The 27,503-nt window shown below is 37.5% G+C and overlaps 1 protein-coding gene across 1 annotated transcript in view; it reads left to right on the top strand.

The window, feature by feature from the left end:
• The window catches only part of LOC108358435 (Down syndrome cell adhesion molecule-like protein Dscam2), a 147,493-nt gene extending 123,806 nt beyond the window's left edge, over positions 1-23,687 (top strand). The window contains 10 exon segments of the mRNA XM_017609764.1: positions 8,771-8,890; positions 11,854-12,045; positions 12,147-12,611; positions 12,673-14,025; positions 14,922-15,200; positions 15,256-15,434; positions 15,488-15,746; positions 15,818-16,420; positions 17,212-17,299; positions 20,095-23,687. Of these exon segments, the coding sequence (XP_017465253.1) occupies positions 8,771-8,890; positions 11,854-12,045; positions 12,147-12,611; positions 12,673-14,025; positions 14,922-15,200; positions 15,256-15,434; positions 15,488-15,746; positions 15,818-16,420; positions 17,212-17,299; positions 20,095-21,061 (4,505 nt within the window). The 3' untranslated portion in view covers positions 21,062-23,687.
• The last annotated feature ends 3,816 nt before the right edge of the window (positions 23,688-27,503 follow it).

Below are 27,503 nucleotides of genomic sequence, written 5' to 3' on the forward strand. Positions count from 1 at the left end.
TTCTCTGATTCCGGGACATATTAGTATTGAAGGAACGAGATTGCCGGTAATGTTGCAAAGAAAGGAGCATCAACTCCTTTCATCGGCCCAGAACCCTTGTATGGCATAAGAAAAGAAATCGCTACTGGTATAATCTAACAGGCCCAGAGCAGTCCAAAGTACTTCCAGGAACATATAGCCTGAAATACTTTACGGAATGTATGAGCTTATCCAAGAGTAACTTAAGAATTCTTACAGGAATCCTGACAGGATATTGTAGGCTTAACTATCACGGGACTAAACTGGGAATTTACTCGAAGGAGTAATGTATAGGGATGTTCCGATAATAGTAAGTACGAGTATGTACTCGATACTTTTGTTTCGATACCAACTACTTTTTTTAATCGAATCGTTCCTTCGATACCTACTTGTTATCGAAAGAAAAGTACTTGTATCGAATCGATTAGAGCAAGTATCATATTTTGTCAGACCAATAACGAATATAGTGCTTTCAGGTTAATAATAAATAACACGAATCGCTTATATGATAGTGATACACAAACAGTTTTCTTTAAAAATATTCATAGGACCAATAGGACTGCGCAATTAATAAATTTATTATAACTCATATTAATTGATTAATCGCACAATCCGCTTTCAAGCGCTCGGCGCTAAAAAATAAAATAAAAGCTATAATAACGCGAGATCAGCTAGTTCCACAAATGAAATAGCAAATTTCACATTCATCGGGAGTTGTCACAAATTGTGGTTTAATATTGGCAAATGTTCGATATGCTAAAAAAAATTGATAACAATAATAAGTGTTGTCACATCAAAATTAAAGCTCTATCTCCATAACCTACTTATCACGTGTTTTGACAAATTTAAATGATAGCGCACAAAAAATTTACGTGAAGGGAAAGAATCGCTAAAAATCGCCAAGGCGATGTCCTAAATTTTTATGCGCAAATATCCCAAAAAAATCGCCAAATTGCCGCTAAATCGCCCAATCTTGACACTCTGGTCTCCACCACCTTTAATATTGTCCAATAATGTTTTCAGCGCGAAGAATAATAGAGTTGATCTGTACGTTGGAACACCGTGTTCTATTAAGCTTTTGAGAAGGGGAATCCAAGAAAAATTGTGTCTTTTGGTAGAATAATTACCTTGACCTTTAAAATGACATTAAAAAAATGAAATTTCCTTTGTCGCACGAATCCTAAAAGCATTTCATTTTAAATTGTTTTTAAAAAGTTTATTACAAGCTGCTTTTAGATAAAAAAAACACAAAAAAATCTAAAATTTTACTTTTGAAAGTAATTTTTAAGGTCTCATTAAATGAAAAATTACTTGAATTCCTAGACCGACCTTCAAAAGGAAAATCTTTTGATTTTTATTCTTTGGACTTAAGAGCAGCGTGCAATGAACTTTAAACAATTTCTTGGTTTTTGCGAACGCGGAAATGGAATCCCTGATGCAAGAACAGCAAACATATATTTAAAAAAGGGTCTTCGCATACTGGTTTCAGGGAAAAAAATAACATCTTCAATATTTGAAGGTCGCTCTCGTTTAAACCGCCGTAAAGCATTGGGCGATTCATATTAGTGGAGAAAAAATTCCGAAAGAAAATTTTCCTTGGTATTAGGCTTCGATGCTTGTTTTTTTTTTATATCTACTACTGGGTTCAAAAGTATCAATACTGAAATTGCTTGGTATCGAACGAAAAGTATCGAGTATGTACTTATATTTACTCGTATCGTTTCATCCCTAGTCTTAAGGAAATCCGATTTGGGCATTCATATAAGAAACTAAATACCGTTTCCTCGCTTTGGCATATTAAGTATACTGTAGGGAATCCCCATTCTAGAAGCATGCTTTCATAATGGCCAAGGGTCCACGGTTATTCTCCATCTATAATCTGTGGTTACATCTTCCTTGCTTCTTTCAGAACGTGCAATTGGATTTCTGTTTGTATTTATCTAAGAGGATAACCCAGTACCACCGCTACAGATTCACCCAAACGACCTGCCACTGGCCAATTACTCTGCTCTATCGTTAATTTCTATATTTCAATGATCGGGAACTTAGCCAAGAGTGACGCGCATGCACAGAGACACCGAGCGTAGCTCCATGTTGCATTATTTGACTAAATAGCTTTGATTTCATTTCAGTCAATGATATAGCCAAAAGTGCTGCCTGGGTATTTGAGTAAACTTCCGCTCTATTTTTCCTGTGAACGTAAGTTTTTTGTATTGTACAGGGTTCACACACATATATCCATATATTCACCTTGGGTTTATCCCTCCAATAGTGAAGGTTTTCTTTTCACAAAACAACATTCGATAGATGAATCGAACTCCATGACTCAATGACGCAAATCTTCCACTAATAAGAGAGGCAAAGTTCTTGGAGGTTATTCTTCCTCTTAAACTTTGCTGGTAATGAATACTTAAGAGCGGAGTTTAAAAGCCCTTAATGTGCTCTACTCCTGCAACAGTACGATTGGCAAAGACTGGTGGCTGTGGTGGCAAATAATTGACTATTATCATCCATGGCGCGTTGGTACGGTAGGAAGCGCCTCGCAACAAAATCCTAGTTACTCTAAAGGCGTAAAGACAAGCATATCTATACGTCCAAAATCTATGCTTTGCTGTCGGACTGTTGCTTATAGTGCATTCCCGCTGCTCTGAAAGCTTTCAAAATCCAGGAGAGTTTCTCAAATATGCTCCCAATTTCGATTTCTTGAATTTCAATCAGATTTCAACAAAATTCCATCAAAGTCATAACTAAAATTACGAAAAAATTGTGTGCCGATATGTATACCTACCACCATTTTTATTGTGAAATCAAATCAGATATTCATAGCTACACGTGCTAGATGTGTCAACGAAATCGCAAGAAAGAAGATTTGGAGATTTCGAGGTTTAAATATATCTTTGATTTCAGTGCAGTGGGAATGTACTATCAACATTAAACTAGACCCAAAGGCTTTCGTTTTCCACAGTACCGATAATCCGAGCCATACTCTAACACTGACCACATCGCGGCTTTATTTAGGCTGCTTCTTTAGGCAGGATTTGAGTTATCTCGAGAATTCGGTTCTTTGTATAAAATTCCTGTAGATTTATGCAAGAAAGTATTAATAACTGCAACACTTACCCAAAACATTCCTTTTGAAAAAAAGTCGGCTGGAAAATTTTTATATCATCACTTGGGTGCCATATTTATTCAAGGCACTGTACACGTGTCTCAATAACAACAATAAAAACAAAATTCACTGAAGCAAATGTAATAAAAGCAAACGTTTCAAATTACGTGCTCAATGAAAAGTGTCGAATGCGATAATTGCGTAAAATAAAAAAATGTCCATGCAAATTACAAATCGGCAGCGTGGGCCAATAAATGAATGGACTGTATGAAGTACAATACTCGTAAATGTATAGCAAAAAAGAAAAAGTACTCTTACAAGTGAATTACAATGGCTAGAATGAATATGTGGCAAGGTGGAAGGAAAATAGAACGGCAAGACCGAGGTATGTATGTAGGTGTGTAGCAAGCCACAGTGAATATGAATGCAGACATGCCCAGGTACTTGCTACTGGTTGGGCTTACGAATTTGGAAGGCCTCCAGCGAGCGGTTCGGTTGGCAAACATATTGTGGTTGATGTCAAGATGACGTAGAGCTGCAAGAAATATTTGGCGAACAAAAATTTTACGAGGTCGTGTGACATTTTTAAATTACCATGTCAACGCTTGTCGGACAGCGATGGCAGCCAAATTATGAATGTAAAAACGGATGGAGCGAGTATGGCCCACTACTAAAGAATGCATTGCTTGCCCATTTGCTTGCTCGCCTGGCTGCTTGGTTTGTCTGTAGCCGAACAGTCACCTGGTGAATGGCAATGAATTACTCACACTGACAAGTGTAATATGTATGTCTGAATTAGAGATGGGCACGGGACAAAAATTTCAATTCCGATCCCGCCCATCCCGACGTTTTTCCGAATTGTACCGCGGGTCCCGTGGGTCCCGAAATCTATCACTATAATTAATTCTCATGTCTTTCAATTTAATTTTAAATAATAAAAATCTGGCATCTTCCGGTTATTTAATTATTTTCCTTGCTTTCGTTTTCGTGTCAGTAAAACAAAATAAAGTCATTATTTCATAAAATGTTTTTAAGGAAGATTTTCTGACTTTGCGGAGGTTGCGATACCGCCCATCCCGGCCATTTTGAAATCAGTTCCGTGGGTCCCGCGGGTCCCGATATCCCCCGTCCATCTCTAGTATGAATGTATGTGGGGGATAGGCAAACGAGTTGCATGCATGCAGTGTCCACGTACATAGATACGAGTATATAGACCAGTATGCATGACAATGAATGCGTAAGTTTGTATGATTGTAGCTGAGCTCTTGCCTTTGTCAGTTGAATTTCCGCATCAACTCACAAAATGGTGAATGATGGCTGTAGCACCTGCTTTTCGTACCAGCGTACAACGTGCAGCGTCCTGCAAGTGAGGCTGATGGTTGATATGTATGTATGTGTGCTTGGGTTTGTGGCGTACAAATTGCAACAGCAGGGACAATGCTCGATTGCTCCCATTGCTCGATCGCAGCGCTTGTATATGTACAGGAATGTATGCCATTTACATTTCCCTTGCATGAGGCAATTTTCTGATGAATGCGTTTTTATTTTGTTTTCTCTTTTTGCGCACAAATCATGCAAAGCTCTGCCAAGCAGATGGTATAAGCCATTGGTTATGTACTGGTGCAATATGTGCGAGCGAGTGTAGGTATGAAAAATGGCTGCAAAGCACATTTTTGTGGTCACATAATTGAACTCAATATAATTTTATTAAAGAAAGCTTCCAAAAGGGACACCGAAACTTTTTCTTTTTTTAATTTACATAGATAGGGAACTGCGATAGATGGAAGCTACGACATGGCTACCCACTGCGAATAATGAGAAATTTTGTTATGCGCTTTGGAGTTTTTAGCTCTGAGAGTCCATGATAACTTTAGCCTTTACCTTATGAAAAATTAAAAGCACTTAATACATACATACAGCCCGATTCTGTGTACTTGATAAATTTAAAATCTTTATAATTTGTCACTTTTTTATTATTTATCAAGAATTGGTATTCTAGCACAGAAATCAAAAGCTCTTTTCTTGATAAATTATCAAGATTGAAAATGCTATTGACAAATTGAAATTTCATGTGAAATGTATAAATTTTGTATCTTAATAAATTTGTTTCTAACAATTAAATACTCCATGTGCCGGCATTTGAACCTGCGACACACGGAATTATAGTCGACATCTCTACCTACTCGGCTACGGCAGTCAAAAGCTTTTTCGCTTTTAAATTCATATTTTTCATATGTGACAATGAAATCAGTTCCACTCATGTGGAAATCAGTTCCACTAATGTGGAAATCGTAGAGCTTTTTGTTTTATAAATATTGACACAGAATGCGAACGAAGCTTTTACTTGATAAAAATCTTGATGAAATTTCTTTACAAAAAATTTATCAAGAAAACATAGAATTGGGCGGATAAATGAGTTGTCAGTGCTTTAAGCTCATAAATATTTAAGAGTAGTAGAAAAACGATCACAGTTTGGATAATGCCTAGCCTATAAATAAGATATTTTCAGATACTTAATCGTTTTCTGACATACGAATAGTTGACGTTGCTTCCAGTAGATATAACGGGTGATTTTTTTGAGGTTAGGATTTTCATGCATTAGTATTTGACAGATCACGTGGGATTTCAGACATGGTGTCAAAGAGAAAGATGCTCAGTATGCTTTGACATTTCATCATGAATAGACTTACTAACGAGCAACGCTTGCAAATCATTGAATTTTATTACCAAAATCAGTGTTCGGTTCGCTTTACGTCCGATTTATGGTCTACATAATCGACCAAGTGAGCAAACAATTAATGCGATTGTGACCAAGTTTCGCACTCAGTTTACTTTATTGGACATTAAACCAACCACACGAATGCGTACAGTGCGTACAGAAGAGAATATTGCGTCTGTTTCTGAGAGTGTTGCTGAAGACCGTGAAATGTCGATTCGTCGCCGTTCGCAGCAATTGGGTTTGCGAAACACATTTCGAACCGAACACTGATTTTGGTAATAAAATTCAATGATTTGCAAGCGTTGCTCGTTAGTAAGTCTATTCATGATGAAATGTCAAAGCATACTGAGCATCTTTCTCTTTGACACCATGTCTGAAATCCCACGTGATCTGTCAAATACTAATGCATGAAAATCCTAACCTCAAAAAAATCACCCGTTACTTACCTAATGCTGGGCTCACCGCGGTAACTTATGATTGGCTTTATATTAGCCATTGTTTTTTTAAGCTTGGCAGAGGAAAGAGAAACCCGAAGTTATGTATTTGCTTGCTTGGAGCACCTAAATAATTTTCCCTGTACATACGTATGTATTTCCGCTAAAAGTTCTAATTACTAACCGCACGATCTTAGGTTGTGGGCTCTTTCTGATAAGAGAAAGGGGGTGTAGGTTTTATACTTCCCCTAAAACCAGTTTCCTAGTTTCTTGTTATAGATAAGACTCATTTAGCTTTCCACAAAGGTATGTATCGGCATAGCCTTCAAGCTTTCCGGCCGATTAGTACCGGACATTAACAAATTGGATGTGATATAATTTCCTCCCGACTGCTTTTACAGAAATCTTCATAAGGGGTTCCTAGTTTGGCTGCATATAAATGCATTAAGCAGTGCACTGTAATTTTTAATAAAGGAATATTTTTACTGAGCTCGTACGTCATAATTCCCGGCTTTTACTTGGGTGTATTCTCCAAACAAAACTCTTTAGTTGTCATCGTACGCAACACAAATTATACTTCAATAACACAAGCATGAGCAAAATATCAAATCTATTTTGATTTCAGCGCAATAACTGTGCAATTTAGTACAAACACCCCCATACACCACACAAAGGACCAACGCAAGCCCGACATTGCGCAATGCTTTTGTGTGCTTTAGGGGCCCTATAAAAGCGGCGTGTGCAAAGAAACTCCGGGTTGTATTTCCCTTATAAGGCCATGGCCACGCATCATATGCAAAGCGGCGAGCAGCTGGGTGGCTGAGTGGCTTAAAATTAAAACGTATGAAATACTATTGAAGAGGACACGCACTGAGCGGCTTTTTTTTATGGCGCCGCTCATTGCGTAGCCTCGACCTAAGAGTGACCAAATCGAATTTACAAATATAGATAAAATTTTAATTGCCTTATTCGAAAAAAATAAAGTAGCTTTATAAAAGGTTTATAAGTTGAAACATGTATGAAAATGTCAATTTATAAAGCTCTTTAAACCTATTATATTTTTTATGAATCAGGCCATAAGACTTTAAATAACAAGAAAAAAATTATTTGCTTTTAAACTAGTAATATTATTCATATTTTTCAACAATGCATTTCTGCCAGCCAAAAAAATCGAAAAGGGGCATTTATGAACAAAAAAGTATCAGAGTATCAGAAAATCTTGAAAGGTATCAAAAATTATACAATTCTATCAAAATGGCAACGCTGATTAGTAGCCTTATACTCTCAGAAATCTGGCGCTGTGTGTGCAAAATTTCATAAGAAGCCGAGAATTGTATAGCTAAGTGAAGATTTTATATTTCATGTAAAGTCAGGCAACGACGACTCCGTTTCATCCGAAACAAAACTAAACAGACAAGTCCCCTTTCAACTATGTTACCAGACATTTTTATGCTTACAACAAAATTAATGATCTGAAAGTTTTACTAAAGTTTACAGTCATAAAATGTCTAAAATATTAATACTGAAACACATACCCCATATCAGTAGAATAAATTAATTACACGAATTTTTCATATTTTATTCAAAATTTTTATATTTTTTTTTACAAATTCGCCAAAAAACACGTTACACTTCAACACTCGATTGGTTTTACAGCACTTGCAGCAAAAATTAAAATTGCTGCTGCAGCACGGGCAAGCTGAAATTATTTGTCGGAAGCGATTTGCGTAATTTCAGTTGCAGTTGCAGCTTGCAATTTTTATTTCCGAAAGTGATTTCTGCAAATCTGCAAAAAGGACTTTCTGGCTGTTTATATGGGAAGTAGACTTTCGATTACGCATTTTAATTTTTTCGCATCTAAGGAAAGCTGAGTTTGAAGCCTTTAAATTCCGGTCATTCAATAAAAAATAAAAAATAAAAGGAGTAAAGGATCAAGCACGGAAGGCCTCTCTTCTCCAAAGATCAAAATGAAGGTCTTCTAGAAGGCATATTTTTCTAATTTTGCCGACAGGGTATGTATGTAAGAATATTGGTATAAATTTAAAAATCCACAAAGGCGCAAAGGGGCATCAATTTACTTACTGGAAAATCAGAAACTTCAGTTGCGTTTCAATCTTTGCATTATTTATTTTTGCCAAAATGTCTCACAGCACTTTGGGTTGTGTGTGCTTAATTGAAGGACAAGGTTTGAAAGCGTACTATTCCCAGGTGAGTCTGCTAGTTTTAAGAACTGCATACATATATTCACATAATCAAAAATATATGTACATATACATAAATATATCATCATGTATATATATATAAATAGGATTTTTAGTGGTAGTTTGCACGTCACTGTTGATAGATTTGCATGATTTTAGCACAAAATATACGAAATATAATCAGCTTCACTTCACTAAGGCCATACAAAATTCTGCTAACTAAATTAGAAACATAGTAATAATGAATTATTTTTCTCGATTTCCACAACGCGTCCTTTGAAACATTTAGTCCCACCACGTTGGATACTTAAACCCACCGATCAGGATGCCATACTCGGAAATCCTGTATCGATTACATGTAAAGCTGATGGATTTCCCATACCCACGGTACAATGGAAACAGTCGATTGGTAAGCGAAACGTTTTTCTTTTAACTCTATACTTTCTACTGGCAGAATCAACATAAGGATTCTCAACATATCTACGTATGCGCATATCTTTTATGCATCACTGATAGCTGAAATACAATGCCGGCGAACGGCGAACTCACCACAGCGAAATTCGCGCTGTCAAAATTAGAACACCCGCAAGCATATGAAATTGAGCACAGCCAAAGCGAAATGCGAAGTTCGCTTGGCGGCGTTTCATGGCGATAGATTTATTTCTATCGCCATGCTGGGCGATGACAGCTGTGCGTGCCAAAGGTGGCCGTATTTGTTTTTTGCTTTCAAAGTTTTAAAAGAAAACAACCTAAACACGATTTTTTTTTGTTGTTTGAAAAATATAGTTGTGGATTCCTTAAATCTGGCTTGAAACAAATTATTTATAATAATATTTCTTTGTTTTACATTTATATTTGTTATCATTTCCTCATTTCTAAATATGGTTTAGTTTTTTCTAAATATGGTCACCCAAATTAAAGCTGAAGCACAACACCGGCGAATGGCAAATTTTTCGTCGCGAATGTTCGCTGAGATAATTAAAACACACTGATTTATATGAGAACGCGCACAACCAAAGCAAACGACGAAGTTTGCTCGACGACTGTTCGCGACGATAGATTTATTTCTATCGCCGCGGTCAACGGCAACGACAAAAAAAGGCCATGATGACCATACTTTAAAAGTTATCGTAATTTTTGTTTAAAAGTTAAATAATATACTTTATATTTTTCTATCAGAGATTAAGCCAGTAATACGTAAGTTTACTAGTAGTTATATTTAAAGACTATTTCTATATTTTAAACTTCTTCTTGTTGGTATTTTCCCTCTTCGTTGTAAAAGCTTCCTTCTTGAAACATGGTCACCTTATCAGCTGAAAGCATTCGAACCGCTCGATACCGCTCTATTTGTGTTTCAGTAAGCGAATTAGCTGGGCGAAAGTTGGTCGTCGGCATCGCTCTGCTGGGCGAAATATGCCGTTCGCCGGGTATTGTGTTTCAAGCATTATAAAGGCGACCAAATGGGATCAGCTGTTTTCGCTACCGCTCTAATTCTGTTTAAGTAGGCGAAATAGCTGGGCGAACGGCGAACGACAGCATCGCCCAATTCAGGCGAAGTTTGCCGTTCGCCGGTATTGTATTTCAAGCATGACGTATAAGAAAATACATACATAACTGTAAAATAATTGGGACTAGAGTCGAAGACACAAATAAAGCAAAAAAAAAATGCTCATATGCTGACAGATAGGCTGCGTTATTACCAATAGCATCTCCTGTCTCTGTTTCATTGGTTCCCGGTCAAGGAGACAACAATGGCAATAAAGATAGCTGATGATAGATTCCATATTGGAATAAAGCAAAGAAAAAAAATTAGTCGGCATTTCCTTTTAACTGGGTAGAAATAGAAACACGTTGTCAAAATTTAGAGACTTAAAAAATATCATGGACACACGGCGACTGGAAGTATGACAAGCATATTTCTCACGCTATGGATTGAGAGTCTGTTCCACCATACCACTCATGGCATAACTAATAATGGGTATTGTCATCGAGGTGTAGATTCAAAGGCCTGTTTACATAACCTAGATGCCTCCATGAAAGTTAGGAGGCATCCAGAACTACTCCGAGATACTTACTTAACTTCGGAAAAAATCTGGAATCTGAATTGTGACTCCTTTAAGTGTGGTGAGAAATAAAACCATTCAACCGTCCCCTTTAAGTGAAGAACACTAGTTTTGTCCGCCCAGTAACCCATTCTCATTACCCCAAAAACAAATTTCCAAAGCGAAGGCCTTCTTAGTGATGGCATTGCTTATAACAGCAGCTAGATTTCGCGGAGCCGTCTCACAAGATTATCTCACCTGATAGGCGTGTTTATCCCAAGGCAAAGGGTGCATAAAAGCGCTTCCTTTCGAATACACAGCTTAATAAGTTACACCATTGATTTCATGAAGAACATCATGCAAAAAATGGTGAGGCTTTCTTTTCGGGCTCGTATCACCCTTCTCAACCTTAGGGATGAATGCGGCATCAACTGGTCTCCATGATTGTGGTATAAAGATAAGTGAAATTCTTTTTCAAGGCCGCCAACAGAAGTCCAACACCTTTTTCGTGTATCACACCATCCGTACGGGGCGATTTGAAGCTGTTAAAGGATCCAAACCAATTTTATCCGACCAAAGGTTTCAAGACCGTTGTATACTACATTTTAAAGGAAGCTCTTTTCGAAGAGCAAACTAGCTAGAAAGAGGTCCTGTAGAAAGTGATACGTCACTTTTTTTTAAACTTATCTTTTTTTGGGAAACTTTTTAAATTTTCCTTTCCATAAGGACACCTTTTTAGCTTACATGGAAACATATTTGGGCAATTTCAATTAGTTCGAAATTTCGCTAGTTTTTATTCGGACACATAATTTTTGCTGGCTTATTAACTAAATCCGGTAACATACATATGTTGCCTAGATTATGTTAATGCAAAAAAACGTCCACGTTGGTGCGTTGATCGCTCATGAGAGGAGAGTCGAAAGTAGCTCGTTAGAAGTACGTGCTTGCAACAGGAAAAGAGTAGTTATGAAGAGTCAAGAGTGGCGCAACTCCTTTTTTTTAATTCTGCCAATCGCGGCTTTTATAGTATACTCTAGCTGGTGCGTTCCTAAAACTGTTACAAAAAATTTTAAAAACGTATGGCGCGTTGCTTTAAAACGTTGCATCATGTTCGATTTTGTATTCTAGGAGCTGAAGGAACGTATACTAAAAATTTCAGACATGTGCTTACGATTTAGAAAAAAAAAAATTTTGAAAAAAAAAATTCGAAGTTTGTGAGAATTGCCCATTTGTGCATGTAGACATTACAAATCTAACGAGGATTGAAAACTTTCGCTTTTATAACTTTCGGTCCAAATCTTTTAAGCAAACCTACGCTTTCTATCCCCAGGCGACTCTGGCGAATATCGTGAACTTAGTTATGGCATAGGAAACGGCAACTCGCAATCGGTAATTGAAACATATAACAACGGTTCGCTGATCATCCCCAAAGTCGGACGTGAACACGAAGGCAGTTATCTGTGTCAAGCGAGTAATGGTATTGGTGCAGGTTTGAGTACGCTTATAAAACTAACTGTGCATGGTGAGTTCAAACTACAGCAAATTTGTACATTTTGTTTCTATTGAATGTGTCTAATACTTTAGAATTTTCTACTTTCACTCACTCTTTATTCTTCTTCGCAGTTGGCCCGTCAGTGACAGTTTCAAAGAAGCAAGTATCCGTGCGCCGCGGTGATCGTGTCACACTGCGCTGTGAAGCTGATGGCGATCAGCCGTTGAATATCACATGGCGTGCCAAAGCCAATCACATTGATCCATCCTATGATATACGCTATCATATCAAAGATTCACCGCTTAGTCGTGGCACGGTTTCGGAAATGACAATTCTTCAGACGATTCTCAACGATCGTGGCGAATATACTTGTGTTGCTACCAATAATTATGGTCACGATCGTGCAGGAATTCATCTACAGGTGCAGGAACCCCCGAATTTCCCTGTTAATCTGCATGTGACCGATTTAGGCAGTCGTTCGGTGACGCTGGCGTGGTCACCCAATGATCAAGATTCCATATTCATGAGTAATGGAGGTAATAATCGGGACTCACAACCGATATCGAATTATATTTTGCAGTACAAGAAAGCTGGAGGTAAGTAGGTCACTGGTAATCAGTATTTACTTATGTAAGAATTACTTTCACATGTGTTTAGATGTCTGGCATGAGCACAACAACCAAAAGTTGTTGCCCGGCGATAAGACAACTGCCCAAATAGGTTCGCTACGTCCCGCGCAGGCTTACCACTTCCGCCTCTATGCCGAGAATCACTTGGGCACAAGTGCCCCGAGTGACATATTACTCGTACAAACTGATGCTGAAGTGCCAAGTGGTCGACCGCAGGACGTTTCAGCCGAACCGCTCGGGCCCCAACAACTGCTCATCACTTGGAGGCCGCCAGAACGTGACACATGGAATGGTGAACTGTTGGGTTACACAATTGCCTATCAGCGGCATGGCGCTGCGGATAGTGTACAAAACTTCACAAAAGTCAGTAGTTTAGGTGGTGAGGGACTAAACGATTTTCGACTTACGGGCTTGGAGAAATACACTCAGTATGCCATAACCGTATCTGCCTTTAATGTGAAAGGCGATGGTCCACGAAGTGAAGTGACTATGGGTCATACTTTAGAAGATGTGCCATCTGCGCCACCACAAGGCGTCACATGCATTGCTCTGACCGCACAAAATATACAAATATCCTGGCAAGCGCCACCCAAAGAGTCCAATCATGGCATCATACAAGGTTATAAGCTACTCTACGAACCCGGCAACATCGAATCCGAGTATGGCACACGCGAAACTAAGATCACTTCTGCGCTGAGTACTGTACTCCATGGCCTGCAACCCTTCACCAATTATAGCGTGCAAGTATTGGCATTTACCAGAGCTGGTGAAGGCGTGCTCAGTTCTACTGTATCTTGCACCACAGAGGAGGCAGTACCAGATGCACCTGAGCGCGTTAAGTCAGTCGTTAGCAGCGAATCCTCGGTTATAATCAGCTGGTTGCCACCGCGCAGACCAAATGGTATTGTCACTAAATACAATGTTTACATACGTATACTGGATAAGGGCCAAGAATTGAAAATTCTCAAAGAAGTGCTGCCAGCTAACAATCGACACTTCGAAGCTAAAGATTTGATGGCGCGTGAAACTTACGAAGCTTGGGTTACTGCAGCGACACGTGTCGGGCAAGGACCCAGCACGCCAGTTATTAAATTGGTACCGAGTAATTCGGTACCAGCGGCCATAATTTCATTTAGTCAAACATTGAGCATCAGCTGGCGTGTGGATCTTAAGTTGGCTTGTGTTTTCGTGGGCAACCCAAAACCCAATCCTGAGTGGAAGGTTTTAAATGCGCGATCAAAAAAGCATTTTCGCTTGGAGGTGAGCAATGATAATACGTTAACTTTGCGTAATATACAGCGATCGCATGAGGGCAACTATTCGTGTGTGGTGCGAAATTCGATTGGCTCGGACCATATTGTCTATCAAGTATATGTACAAGGTGAGTAGAAGAAATAGTTAAAGGGGTTTTAGTACATACTTATAATACAGGTTGTAGGTTATAAATTTAACTTATTGAAGGAATGCAGGAAGTGTCCATAAAAATTTTCTTTCCACAATCTCAGTTGCCTTCGCCTCAGGGCAATACTGGCAATTGTCAATTCTGGCAACAATCTTGAAAACTCTTTACTGTCTTTCGAAAGACTAATAGAAAGATCTGCTAACGCGGAGATCTTAGCTGTATGTATACTGATCGCCTTTTAGCAATAAGTTTTTAAAAATTAAATTGAATTAAAAAAAATTTATATTTTTCTTTTTAAAAATGAAATTAAATAAAAAAAAAAAAATTTTCAAACAACAAAAACTAATGAATAAATAAACGTTTAAAAAAATATAAGAAAAATAAAAGAAAGCAAAAATAATTAAAAATATTTCAAAAATTAAGTGAAAGTAAAAAATTAATTTTTAATATTGTTTTTGAGTTTTGGATCGAACCCGCATCATCGATGTGCAAAGTCAGAAGCATTAACCACCTAATAAACATAATCGTGGTACAAAGCTCAATAACAATATTAAAAATAAAATGTTAATAAGTCACAATAACATTACTAAAAAGTTATTTTTTTTTCTTTTTAAAACACAAAAATATAAAATTCATTAATATAAAATATAAAAGAAAAAATTCTTAAAATCAAAAATAAACCAAAAATCCGCTGCCCGAGGACTCGAACTCGAATGGCACGCCTGTGCTTTGCTCACTCGGCTTCTATTTGCTGAAAAAAATCCTTGCACCACAAATATCTGCTAAACAATTTTCGCATTCGCTGCTTTTAAGTACTTCATTCAAAATAGCTAAATTCATTAATTAATTTTTAATTTTCCGCTTTATTCCTATAGTACCACCATCTGCACCCGTCCTTTCCGTGATCGGCAGCACCACCAATTCCGTATCGCTGCAGTGGCGTGTGGAAGACATTGGTGGTGCCCCGCTGCGTGGTTTTACAATGACTTACCGCAAGGAGTTCGGTGACTGGGAAGAGGTACAACTCGATCGACGCGTTAACTCCCATCTGATTGAAAGTCTGGATTGTGGCACACGATACCAATTTACAATGGTAACTTTCAACAAAATTGGCACCAGTGAAACAAGCGCCATCGAGACGGCAAAAACAAAAGGTAGGTAACGCAGATAAATTCGCCTCCAAATTATTTACTAGGCCAATCTTTGTAGGCAATAAACCCATCTCGCCACACAAGCAAAGTCTTATACGTTCAAATATAACATCCGCATTGTTGGAGCTATCATCTTGGCAAGATGGTGGTTGTCCAATACAGTATTTCAGCATTGAGTTTAGGCGCTATGGCATTTCCAGCGATTGGATCATCGTCTCTAGTCGCATAGAGACACACGTATGTATCTTTGCTATAGGATATAGCTTATATATAATTAACTCTGCTTGCAGACACGCTATACAATTGGTGACTTGGAGCCTGGTGCTGCTTATAATTTGCGCGTTTCGGCACATAACAACGCAGGATCCACAATTAAGGAATACTATTTTGAAACTTTACACTTCAATGGTCTTTCTGCCGAACTGGATCACAGCGACTTACCTGAGGTACGGACACTCTTCCGAGACGTACACCTGATAGCGGTTATTATTACATCTGTGTTCGGCACGATCTTGGCTATAATTGGCGCTTGCATTTGCTTCAAGAACTGTTAGTATAAAGATACTCAACTCTTCTATGATCAAGTTATTCTACAAGTCGCATTTTTTACTTTTCCCCAGATCCCCGCCAGCTATTTGCACGGAATGTCGACTCGATGCGGCCACATGGCGCTGACGGCAAGGATATCCAACATCGCGAACAATACTACGGTACGGTACGCAAATCATGCCAGCAATCACCACCTGAATCGGTTGCTGGGCTTGAACGCATACCTGAATACTCTGAAGATATCTATCCTTACGCTACATTCCATTTACCAGAACATGAAAATCAATCGGCTAACATACCACTCAGCCGCAAAGGAGGCCTACCGGCTATGTACGATCCGCGCGGTGGCAGCGTCGGTGGCGGTGTCATAGATGACAACACACTCTCCAGCACCGGCGCCAAGGTGAAACGTTCTGTCTCAGCTGGTATTGGCAGCAGCAACTCAAATGCGAACTTATCCGGTGGACCGGGTGCACCATCGGGCGAGTGTAGTCATACGAATACTGAGAAACGGCATAAACGACGCTCTAAAGCGATAAAATCCGAGTCAGAGGAGTACGATAGCTTGAACAGCGACAGTGATTTGAGTGGCGAACGCATACGTGAGCGAGAACGCGAAGAAAGTCGTAGCGGCCGAGAATCCTCGTCACATCTGGACGATGGTGGCTACAATCGTAAGTAAAATTTACATTATAAGAAATTTATATTGGTTTTTGTATGCAATCGCAAATACGAAATGACATCTGGTCTTTTCTGGGTCGTTAATATGTGTCCATTTTATTTTCTGATGAACCAGAAACGGTTCTAGGAGCGTACTCTACAAAGTTTTTTATTTTACTTAAAAAGAGTCATTCTGGTACCTCAGCGGGACCCATACTAATTTTGTTTAGATCCGATAATTAGATCGTGAAGAAATTAATGATATCCTTAAATTTTTGTATGAGAATTGAAGTCGGTTTTGTTTTTTGCTTAATAATTACTTGTTCTTTCATATGTCGCGATATGGCTTAGTGTACAGGCATTAGCTGTCTGTCCACATTTCTACTGAGTTCTGATTAATTTTAAATGAGGAGGATAATGAGTTCAGGTGTGAACGTAACAGTACCAAAATCCGGTCAGTGACAGCCGCTTAACTTATTAAAGGGAAATAGGAAAATGAACTCGAACGTGAATATACATATGTATGAATATGAATATGAAGAAGAATATGAATACGAATATAGCTACGAATATGAATATGAATATCTATGAATATGAATATGGTTATGAGTAAAACTGTGAGTATGAATATTAATGTGAATATAGATATGAATTCGCATATTCAAACGAATATGAATATGAGTATATGAATAGAAATATGTGAAGATGAGAATGTTCTAGTCCTTTCTTCTTTACTCTTTTTGTGAATTTCGTTATTAATATATACTATATAAAGTATAACTGCTTTGTTTTCTTTCAATTACAGCTCACGGCCATAGTCCTTGCGGTGGTGGCAACGCAGGAGGCAATAAGGAACGCCTTTCCGTATTCAGTAGGCCTCAACTTCATAGTAAGTTAGTACCTGTTTTAACTAATTAACACTTTTTGAGATTTTGCAAGCATTCAAATACTAACCCTTCACTGACCCGTAGTAAATCAGCCACTACCACCGTCAGCAAAACCATCACGCCACAGTCAGTTTTACTTATTACTAACACTTGCATTTGATACGAATCCAATAACCAAATCAGCACACCCAAACAATATACACCAACACCTGCGAGCACACCCACACAACTGCCCAAATGTGTAGACTTTTAGTCAACCTTGTGTTTTACAGTGTTTTAAGTAATTTTGCATAAATACATATGTATATGTATGTCCAGAAAATATTACGCCGATTCCCAAGAAAGACTCCAAGAAAGAGATCTCACGCACTTCTAAATCACCAAAACCGGCAACAACAACAACAACAACAACAACAAGTAAACCGACTACAGCTACGCCTACTGCAATCAAATCCACACGCACCTTTTTCCAATCCATAATACCCACCCGCATCATTTCTAACGCCATGCATGCACCACCCGAACGCCAACCTCCTCCATCAGACCCCTCCAGCACCTCTCAGTATGTGGAAGCACCAATTACGACAAAGCAGTGCAGTTCACTTGCCGCCGCAGCAGCAGTGGCGGCAGCAGCTAAAGTAGGCAACAATAAAAAGCAAAAACTTCATGGCCCACAACCCACACAATCGCGTCAATTACATCAACTAATGCCACAGCGTTCTTCAGTGACATCTCCCAAACAATTTCATCAGCTCATGCCACGTAATGCACAGCTGATCAGTACACCTGCTCGTCCACTCTCACCTTCGCCACCATATCGTTTCGCTTCATCCACTTCATCAACTTCGACTTCATCCAAGCGCGAACGTGTCACCAACACCAATACTCCTCCTAACACCACCACCACGTCCAGCAACAATCTCGAAGCAATCGCATGCAGTATTCCAACTACATTACGTACAAGTCCCCCAGCATTGATTAGCACTACCACCCAGAACACCCCAACCAATATCACCAACAACGCTATGAAGCCGCCAAATTCACGCAGTGGTAGTAGTAGTAGCGATAGCATCGGATATCACAAGCGCTCGCTTTCCAATAGGCAAGCCAATTTGTTGTAGTCGATGTGATTTTTTTTTAAATGTATCTGCACCAACAAATACACACATACTTGTACACGTATTTACGTATTAACGGACTGTATGTACATATGTTTCAAAAAACGATTATTTTGTTTTAAAATTAGCTAGATTTTGATCATTTACGTATACTTATATGAACATTAGGGCGGTCCAAACTTTTTTTCCCACATATACATATATTAATTTCAATTTCGCTGATTTAGAGCGTAAATTAAGTTTTTATTGTACTTAGGAAAAATTCAAGGAATTAGTAATCAAAAGCAGACGAGGCCAAAATGCATTCGAATGTCTTGTTTGTGTTTTGCAACCTTACGTACACACTTAGTTAGTAAATGAGTTGTGTATAACATAATATGGGAAACTGCGATTTAAAAAAATATTTTCAACTTTCCTAATAAATGCTAAGTGGACGAAGTTTAAGTATTTTAGTGTTAGTCTGGTTACCGCCACACAATCCGACAGAATGTGCTCCGACGTCTTTGCCACATTAAGCCAAAGCAGCATACCCTCTACCTGGCTAGACCAATCCGGTGTATGTGAGAGTTGGTTATCCTGTGAGAATCTTATTGTTGGCTCTATTCAAAAGGTTCTTCTTGTTTTTGCAAAAGATTATCAAATAACCTGGCCCTCTCAGTTCACTCACGCAGTAATTGTAAGTCCCGATGAAGACCAAATCAGAACGGAAAAACTCTCCACTTCATCGCTGACCTCGTTTGCTACGATCTAACAGTATCCTGGTACCCAGCACAGTGCTATTGTGTTTGTCGCTTGCAAGAGTTGAGAAGTGTCAAAACGTTCTTTAAAGCACTTGGAGTAGACTCTAAATATGTAACTCTATGCCTCTTTGCATGAATGCCCTCTTTGCCAAAGAAAGCGCACGGAACAAATTTGAGTGCACTTTTGATCTACTAACCCAGTTGATTTTCCTCTGACATAAGCTAACTTCATATGGTATAATGAAGTTGAAAGTCGCAGTTTTTCCCTAATTTAACAGTTTTTCGAACAGTCCTAGGAACGAAGGTCAGGTGGACGGTTACAAGACTTAGAAGTGTCAGATATCTTCCATCAAGTACCCGGTATGTATGCCCAAGTACTAATTAACTTCAAATATACAGATCGGATCGATGATAATATCACCAATGATTCTTTGAGTTGGTACTGGAAGGATTCTATTACTACCTGCAGATTTGAGCGATTCAAAGACTCCACGGTCCACTGTACCTAAGCCATGTAATAGCCCTTAATTTCACACCAAAAAAGTTGGTTTTAATGCGGCCATAGCATAGAATTCCCGAAAATATCAAAGAAACGGAAAATTTGAATATTCGTGCACAACAGCGTTTCCGTTGGAAATAGCAACGTCCGAATTTGGTTAATCGATTGTGTAGTAGAACATTTGTTGCAGCACAATATCCTCTTATAGCGCAAGAATTCTCAAAACTGTGCATTATTATTTCCACAAAGCATGTTTCTAAATATTTAAGTTTGAACTTTACGTATTTTCCTGCATTTGATAACTTGCATGCTTCACTACTAACGAACCCCCCTATCCATGTAGTATAGAATTCACATTGGCTTTCATTTATTTCGCTTGTTTCAAAATATACATACATACATACATTTGAAACACCTAACTGTATTTTCGTTTACCTTCAACAGCAGCATGGACCCCGTGCCCTTCGACTACCGGCTCTTTGACGCGCCAGCAAAACAACCGAAACCAACAATTGCCTGTGGTGCACAGTCACAGTCGCATCTCCACCACCACCACCAACGACAAACATCATCCACATCAACTTCCACATCCACATCTACCCAAAATTCAACCAACCATACAAATATGTCCAGCGGTCTATCCGGTGGCAAAGTACGATCAAAAACTTCCGATACTAATTCCAACAGCGGCAGTAGTCTCCTCCTCGCTGGCGAGTACCAATACTCAACTAACAGCGTCCCCGCCCCGCATATTGTCCAGTCGGGTTCATATGTCGAAATTCTGAAGCACGCCACACCCCACTCCACAAATATGACCAATATTGCACAGCAACAACAACATCAACAACCCGCAGCAACACAAGCGCCGAACACTAAACGTGGCGGATCAAGTGGCGGCGCTGGTGCAAATGCCGTCATAGGTGGTGCAGCGCTAGCTTGTCACAATAAAAGCTATGGTGACTTTCTAACCATTACACCACGTCGCAAAGGCAAATTGCTTTCGTCCAGCTATGGTGACAAGCATGGTGGTGTTGGTGGCGCACTCGATGGCAGCAATCAAGACAACTATCGCCATCATCTACCCACCAGCATTGAGCCGCTACATCTACTAGGCATACCCAACGACAACATGTCCACTTTCTTCGACTATCGCGCCATGGAGACGCTGAGCAATGCCGATACGCTAGCTATAGGCAGCAGCCTCTCGGGTCATGCACACATCAAGGGCAAGGCATACGACAGCAGCATATCATCGTGTTTGAACGCGAACAACTATGGAGAGTCCACGCAGAGCAGCAGCAGCAGCACAGCCATTGCTGATGAATTCCACAATATAATCAGCGAGAAAAATCTAAGTCCACCTTCAGCGTTCAGTGATAACAACAGCTGTCTACCAAAGAGTAAAGTCTAATTTCTTTGGGCGGCGATAAGTCAAGCAGTCAATGAAGATCATATCAAAAGCATTCAATAACGTAATCGAAGAACTGAAGAATTCTGCATATCAAGCATAAAGAATTAAATATAGAGTGGCGTTGTAGTTAGACACTGGGATTGCGCCGCACAGTGGTCGGAGAAGCCATGTTTTACGCGCGAAATTAGAAGGGCTGCTATGATTATAAAAAAAAAACTACTTGATCGTAGTATTGTTGTACTGCTTAATCCGAATATGCCATAAAATTTATGGTTTGACGTTTGAGAGCTTTCAAATCAACTGTCAATTTCTCTAAAATTAAGCATATCTTTTTGAAAATACCACTGATTACGTTTTTTGACATGCTGATCACGAATTTTATGTCAAATTAAACCCCTGACAGTTGACAGCTGTCAAATGAACTATGAATGTTACTAAAAATAATAGAATATTTTTAGAAATGTCACTGAATAGGTTTTTAGACATGCTGATAAGGAATTGCGTGTCAAGTTAAAATCCTCAGAGTTTACAACTGTCGAAGGGGCTGTCAATTTCTCTAGAAATAAGGAAAATTTCCCACAAATTAAACGTACTATGTTTTAAGGCTCACTCATCTCGAGTTATGTATCACATGAACACTTTTTCAATTGACAACTGTCAAATCAACTGTTATTTTCAGTTAAGTAACACAATAGATATTTTTTTTAGCAAAATCGTAGTGAGCAAACTTAAGAACCTCTAAATACCAAATTTCAAGAAAATTCAGTAATTTTTTAATTCTTGGACGCCATATTGGATTCGTTATTGGATTTTTTAAAATTTACTTCAGCTTTGTGAAGACACATCTTATAAATAATATGATGCCAAATATAGAATAAATTACATTAATCTTTAATATTTTAATACACTTAATGTTATTTGGAAAAACTGCTAAAGTTGGTCCAGTGAAATAAAAATTAACGCCACTCTTTTTGGCGCGAGTATGCGCGATCTTTCTTTTCGCAGATCCTTAAAGGGACCTTTGCATTTTTTTTTGTTAAAGGAATGAAGATCTTACTCGGTCCTACAAATTAGTTACATCTTTCTGAAGAAAATATTGCTAGAAAAATAAGCCGTGTTGATAATTTAGCAACCAAGTTTTATTATGTAATGTTTTATATGAAATTATTATTTTCCATGTTTAAGAACTAAGACCAAACCAGCAATTACGGTTATAATTGAATGTTTCCATAAAAAAATTTTTGAGAAAGCTATCAACTCATAACTGTTAGAATGCGCCACGATCGAATTCGTTGAACTAACCGGTTTTGAGTTCGTTGGACATTTCTGAATAAGAATACATAGCTTTATTCCGGTTAATTTACCACAGTTTTAAAATATGCCTTTTTCGCGTAAAATATGGTTTCTCCGACCACTGTGCGCCGATTTAATGCATAGAAAAAAATGGGAAAGGAGTCAACTAAATAAGCGAAAAGAAATTTAAGACTTTATTGAAGCATTTAAAACAGCGGAAATATAATCTTGAAAATTACAACAACAACAAAAAAACTAACAAATTTTGTGCATAACTATTTAAGTCAAATTACAAGTACATATGTGAGGATATGGGTACATATATTTAAAATTAAATGACTGGTGTGATTTTACATGAAATTCACAAAAAAAAATCCAACAAAAAAGCGTTATTGCAGTAGTAGTCTTGCGTAGACCATTTAAACCACAAATTAAACTAGTGTAGATACTAAAAATATATATGTAAATGGTTATGTTTGTATGTACTACTTAGACTATCTATTTAAATTTATAACAAATACTCATTGCACTTAACGTAAGTAACGCATAGTTAAATTAATTAGGTGTAAAAGTTAAACATTTTTTTCGTTATGGAATGGTCCCAAGGCACTTGGAAAGTAACTGAAGATAAGTGAGAAACCGGTGTAGGAATATCATATGAAAAAAACTTCAATGAAGTATTTGAACTTATTTGCATTTAATTAGATAAATCGGCAAAAATGTATGTATGTATTTGTACAATTTTCAACATATGGGAGGCAATAAAACTCTGCCTAACAACAGCCCTAAATGCTATCCTCAACCTATCGACCTTCACCTGAAAGAAGTGGCTACGAAATCAGCGGTCAGACTCAGAATGTTAAACCCTTGGGGGGCCAGGTACTTTAAAAATAGTTTGATCATTGACAAAATACAATTAGGAAGAGCGACAGATCATATGAGAGGCCGTGTAGACCAGTGTTGCCAGGTCTTCGGCATGAAAAAAAACTTGGTCTGAATAAAACGTCATTTCTTACCCAAAAAACATCTTTTCCAAATGTATGCACACAGAATTGTTATTATTAAACTTTTATTGTATACAAAGGTACATACATAAACAGTACGTAAGGTATATTAAAATGTCATTTCGACACATCACATAGTATCGAATTCATTATAATTGATCAATATGGTGAATACCACTATTGTAAACTGGTTTGAGATCGTTAATATAAAAATCATTTTATACATACACTTGTGATTGTGTGCTGATTATGTCATAAACATTTTGATCGATTTTGGTTCTTTTTCTTTTGTTTATTTAATGTTTATTATTTTTCCGTAAAAGCCTAGCTCATCATAAAACAAACACAATATAAATTCGCATTTCAAACTTTGTGCAAAAATTATAAAAAATCTGCAAAGTTTCAGCTAGATTTTCAACTTGTTATGCAGATCTTTTAGAATTTTTGTTTGAGTATGCAGTTTGATAGCCATTAAATTTCAGGGCAATAATGTGCAAGTTTTAAGTTGCTAATGAATCGCGTTGATTTTTAATATTTTTTTCTTTCTTTTCTTGTAGACATTTGGTAGGTGGTCGGTTATCAAAAATGCTAAACTACGTTCTGCTACGCTTTTGCGTTCATTACATTTTCTCGGAAGTCTTAAAAAAGACGCCTACTTTTTTCTGACTTTCTATGCTGCTACAGCTTTTTCGGAACTTTTGCGAGCGTGCGTGTGCAATAGATCAACTCTTCCTGATTTGGCCTTTAATGTGCAGTTGGAAACAATGCAATAAGCCTCGTAACCTCAAGTGTTTACACAACCAGCCTTTGAAAGCGGGATCCTTAGTCGAAGAATAAAAAAAAATTGCGCATACGCTTGGTTTGTATCATATTTAAGTCATCTGTGTCCAAAGAATAAATATCTTTTGAATCAGCTGGTGCAAAAAAACAAAGCTTGTAAAGATTTATTAAGAAAATAATTCAAAATTAGTAACAAATTTGCAGAAAGTGTGAGTGAGTGTATGTGTGATCCCATCTGTCTTTTTGTATATCAACTGTATGAATTGATTGCGTTTTTCAACAAAATTGGAATTTTGAAATACTTATACGTTATATTATTAAACGTGCGACGTTGTGCATAGAGAAAAATTACTGGAAAGTTGAAAAACGTCATTTTTTACACAAAAAACGTCCAATCGTCAACAGGATACAAAAACGTCCAAATGACGTTAAACACGTCAACCTGGCAACGCTGCGTGCAAGTGCTATTCCCGAGCTTCCTATAGAAAGGTCATCTCTCCATATATCGACGTACCCAAAATGGATTGATCTGTCTCTAGGTACCCCTGAAGGCTATAAAATTTCAGGTAATGACCTCATGTACAAGAATAAAAAAAAAACATATATTCTGACAGCTAGGCGTAGCTATTGGGAATATCATAGAAACATCGAAGTCAAAGAGAAGGCTGATGAATTGACGAAAGCCTCTTAGGATGAATCCTCTAGTGAATCATCTCTAATGCATCGATGTTTTTAAGATATTGTAAATATCGGTTCAAAGTTCGATGTTTGCCATCAATGTTTAGAATTTTCCTTCATCGCTAAATTGACGATGCATCGATGTAAGTTTTAACTTGCCCATTGCTTTTCAAAAATTGTTTGACTGATAAGAAAATTCTTATCTTATTCATTCTTTAAATTAACATTCCGAATTTTCGAATTGACGTTCAGTATTGAGAATGCTATCATAACTATTAAAATAAAGTGACAACCTCCCATAGTCACACAAAATATTTGTTATACGTGCTCCTAGAATTTCAACCAAATTAGGCCTTGGAACTTTACGCGTCTTTGGAATGGTATGACTGTTTTTTCTTATTACTGGAAGAGTATAGAAAGTCTAATATAATCCAGGAAAATGCATCCATATATACATAAGTATGTATTTCTTGCTGATATTAAGAAGAGTGCATACGTTCGAATATAAGGCATTCTTTTTTAAGTCGCGCGGATTTCTCAAAAAAAATGATGTCATGTCTCCGATGAAACAAGCCACTTATTCGAGTATTTTTTTTCCTTCGGAAATATGATCTGTCGAAGTTAGAAAGTTTTTCGTGATTCAGACTTAATCATGCACTTCTTCAATTCATTATATCTCGGGTTATTCTCATCGCAGGGACTACATCTTAACGTCGTTTTAAAGCTATTCTGCTGAAATCCGCCATAAAATCTTTGTTTTGCTAACTTCAGTCCTTCAATTGCCACGCCCAATTTTTACTGGATAAGGTATTCTATCTACATTTCACTGGACTATTTATAAACAGGTGGTCAGATATAGAGACCTGTAAGATATCAAGATTTTGGACCTGCTGAATACATCAAGAACACAATTATTGTAGAAGAATTGTAGCAAAAATTACGATTCACTGGCCTCTAAATAGGAAAACATGTGGACAAAAAAATACCTAAATAAAAATAAACTCTTCGCCTGCGGAAATCAGTCAACGACTAATTAGGTAATAGATGGTCGTCTTCTCCTCGTTCTGGCAGCTTTTGCTGAAGTCATTCCGAGGATTACTCACTCTGAAACAGTTGACGTGTATCAAGCAATGCCCAGTTGTTGTTGTTGTATTTGGCGGCTACAACAACCCCGCCCAGATCGGTTAGTCCCACAATCGTTGTCGTCAAGCTCTACTAGCGGCAGTCCCAGGAAGCGTGCAGCCTCGATGGGGACTGTCCATAGGGACAGCGGCGTCAGTAGGGTGGGGTTCAGTGGGCATGCGAAGAAATTTCCAGTAAGGACAGTTGCTGCAATGAGAACTTCATAAGCGCTGAGCTTATCACATTTCACATTTTTAGACTTGTAATTTTTTAATGTAAGGAATTGATATCAGTATCCACATGAGTTGATTCCTTTTTGGCAATGGGTAGTGAAAAAATCTTTTAGAAAAAAATAGTAATAACAATAATAAAAACTGTGCATTAGATTAGAAGAATATTACACATTTATAGATAGTATAAGCGAAACACTGTTAAATAGTTAAATCTATAAAAAGAAAAGAATTTAATAATCATACAAAAAAAAACAGACGAACTTTTTTTAAACTGTGTATATACAAATAACAACTATTTATAAGCATTTAATCGTATGCATTTATATCTAATAGAAAAACTGAACTGCAAAATATCCACTTGCAAACTCCGATAGAAAAGTTAGTTGTACTACGTACATGCTACATACATATATACATGAATTCATATGTAAATAAAACAAAAATGTTTACCCGATTGTTGTGTGGTGTCGGCGGTTGACAAAGCTGCGCTAAGTCAATACTAATATGTATGTATGTATTAAAATAAGGCATACGTGCATCTATATACATACATACATCCTGTGCATATACATACATATGTACGGAAATATGTTCCAGCAATTACACACACATTTTGGCTAAAAGACAAAAATTTACAATTAACCCTCGAAATCAATTTTAATGCGTCAATTTTTTTACGAAAATTTACAAAACCCTTAATATAAAAAAGACATACATAGTTAAAAAGCAACAAAAATCTAGTGTGACATACATACATATATAAGAAGTAAAACAATAAAATCTCAAATTAAAACTACGCGCATGTATCTATTGTGTTTTAGAAAACATATACGAGTAATAACATAATTTAAAAATTTTCCAAAAATAAATAAAAAAGCGTTACAAATTTATTGAAAAAACTAAAAAAAAAATTTAACCAGTATTAACTTAAATTAAGTTCAAAATAATGACCCAATTCGCAAAAACAACTGGAAAGCACACGAACATCTAAATACATGTGCACAGTGATTCAATTAGAGCCAAGCAGCTGAGCAAACATCTTTACCAATTTTACGACTATACCCATGATAAAAAAAAAATGGGAAGGTCGAACCGCTGAGAGGAATTTTTCAAATTTTTGACGTTTGCAAGCAATTTAATTATAAAATTTTACACACAAACTCACACACACATTCTCATTTTCAATCTCAAACAACAACAACTTTGAACAATTCCTTTTTTAACCGACTTCCAAAAAAAGAGGAGGTTATCAGTTCGTCGGAATATTTTTTTTTTTTTTTTTTTTTTTTTTTTTTTTTNGATATATATTTTTTATATGGGAGTTGAAGTCGG

This window comes from Rhagoletis zephyria, unplaced genomic scaffold (assembly GCF_001687245.7).
Source record: "Rhagoletis zephyria isolate East Lansing unplaced genomic scaffold, Rhagoletis_zephyria_1.1 Rzeph_scaffold_00255, whole genome shotgun sequence".
Taxonomy (NCBI): domain Eukaryota; kingdom Metazoa; phylum Arthropoda; class Insecta; order Diptera; family Tephritidae; genus Rhagoletis; species Rhagoletis zephyria.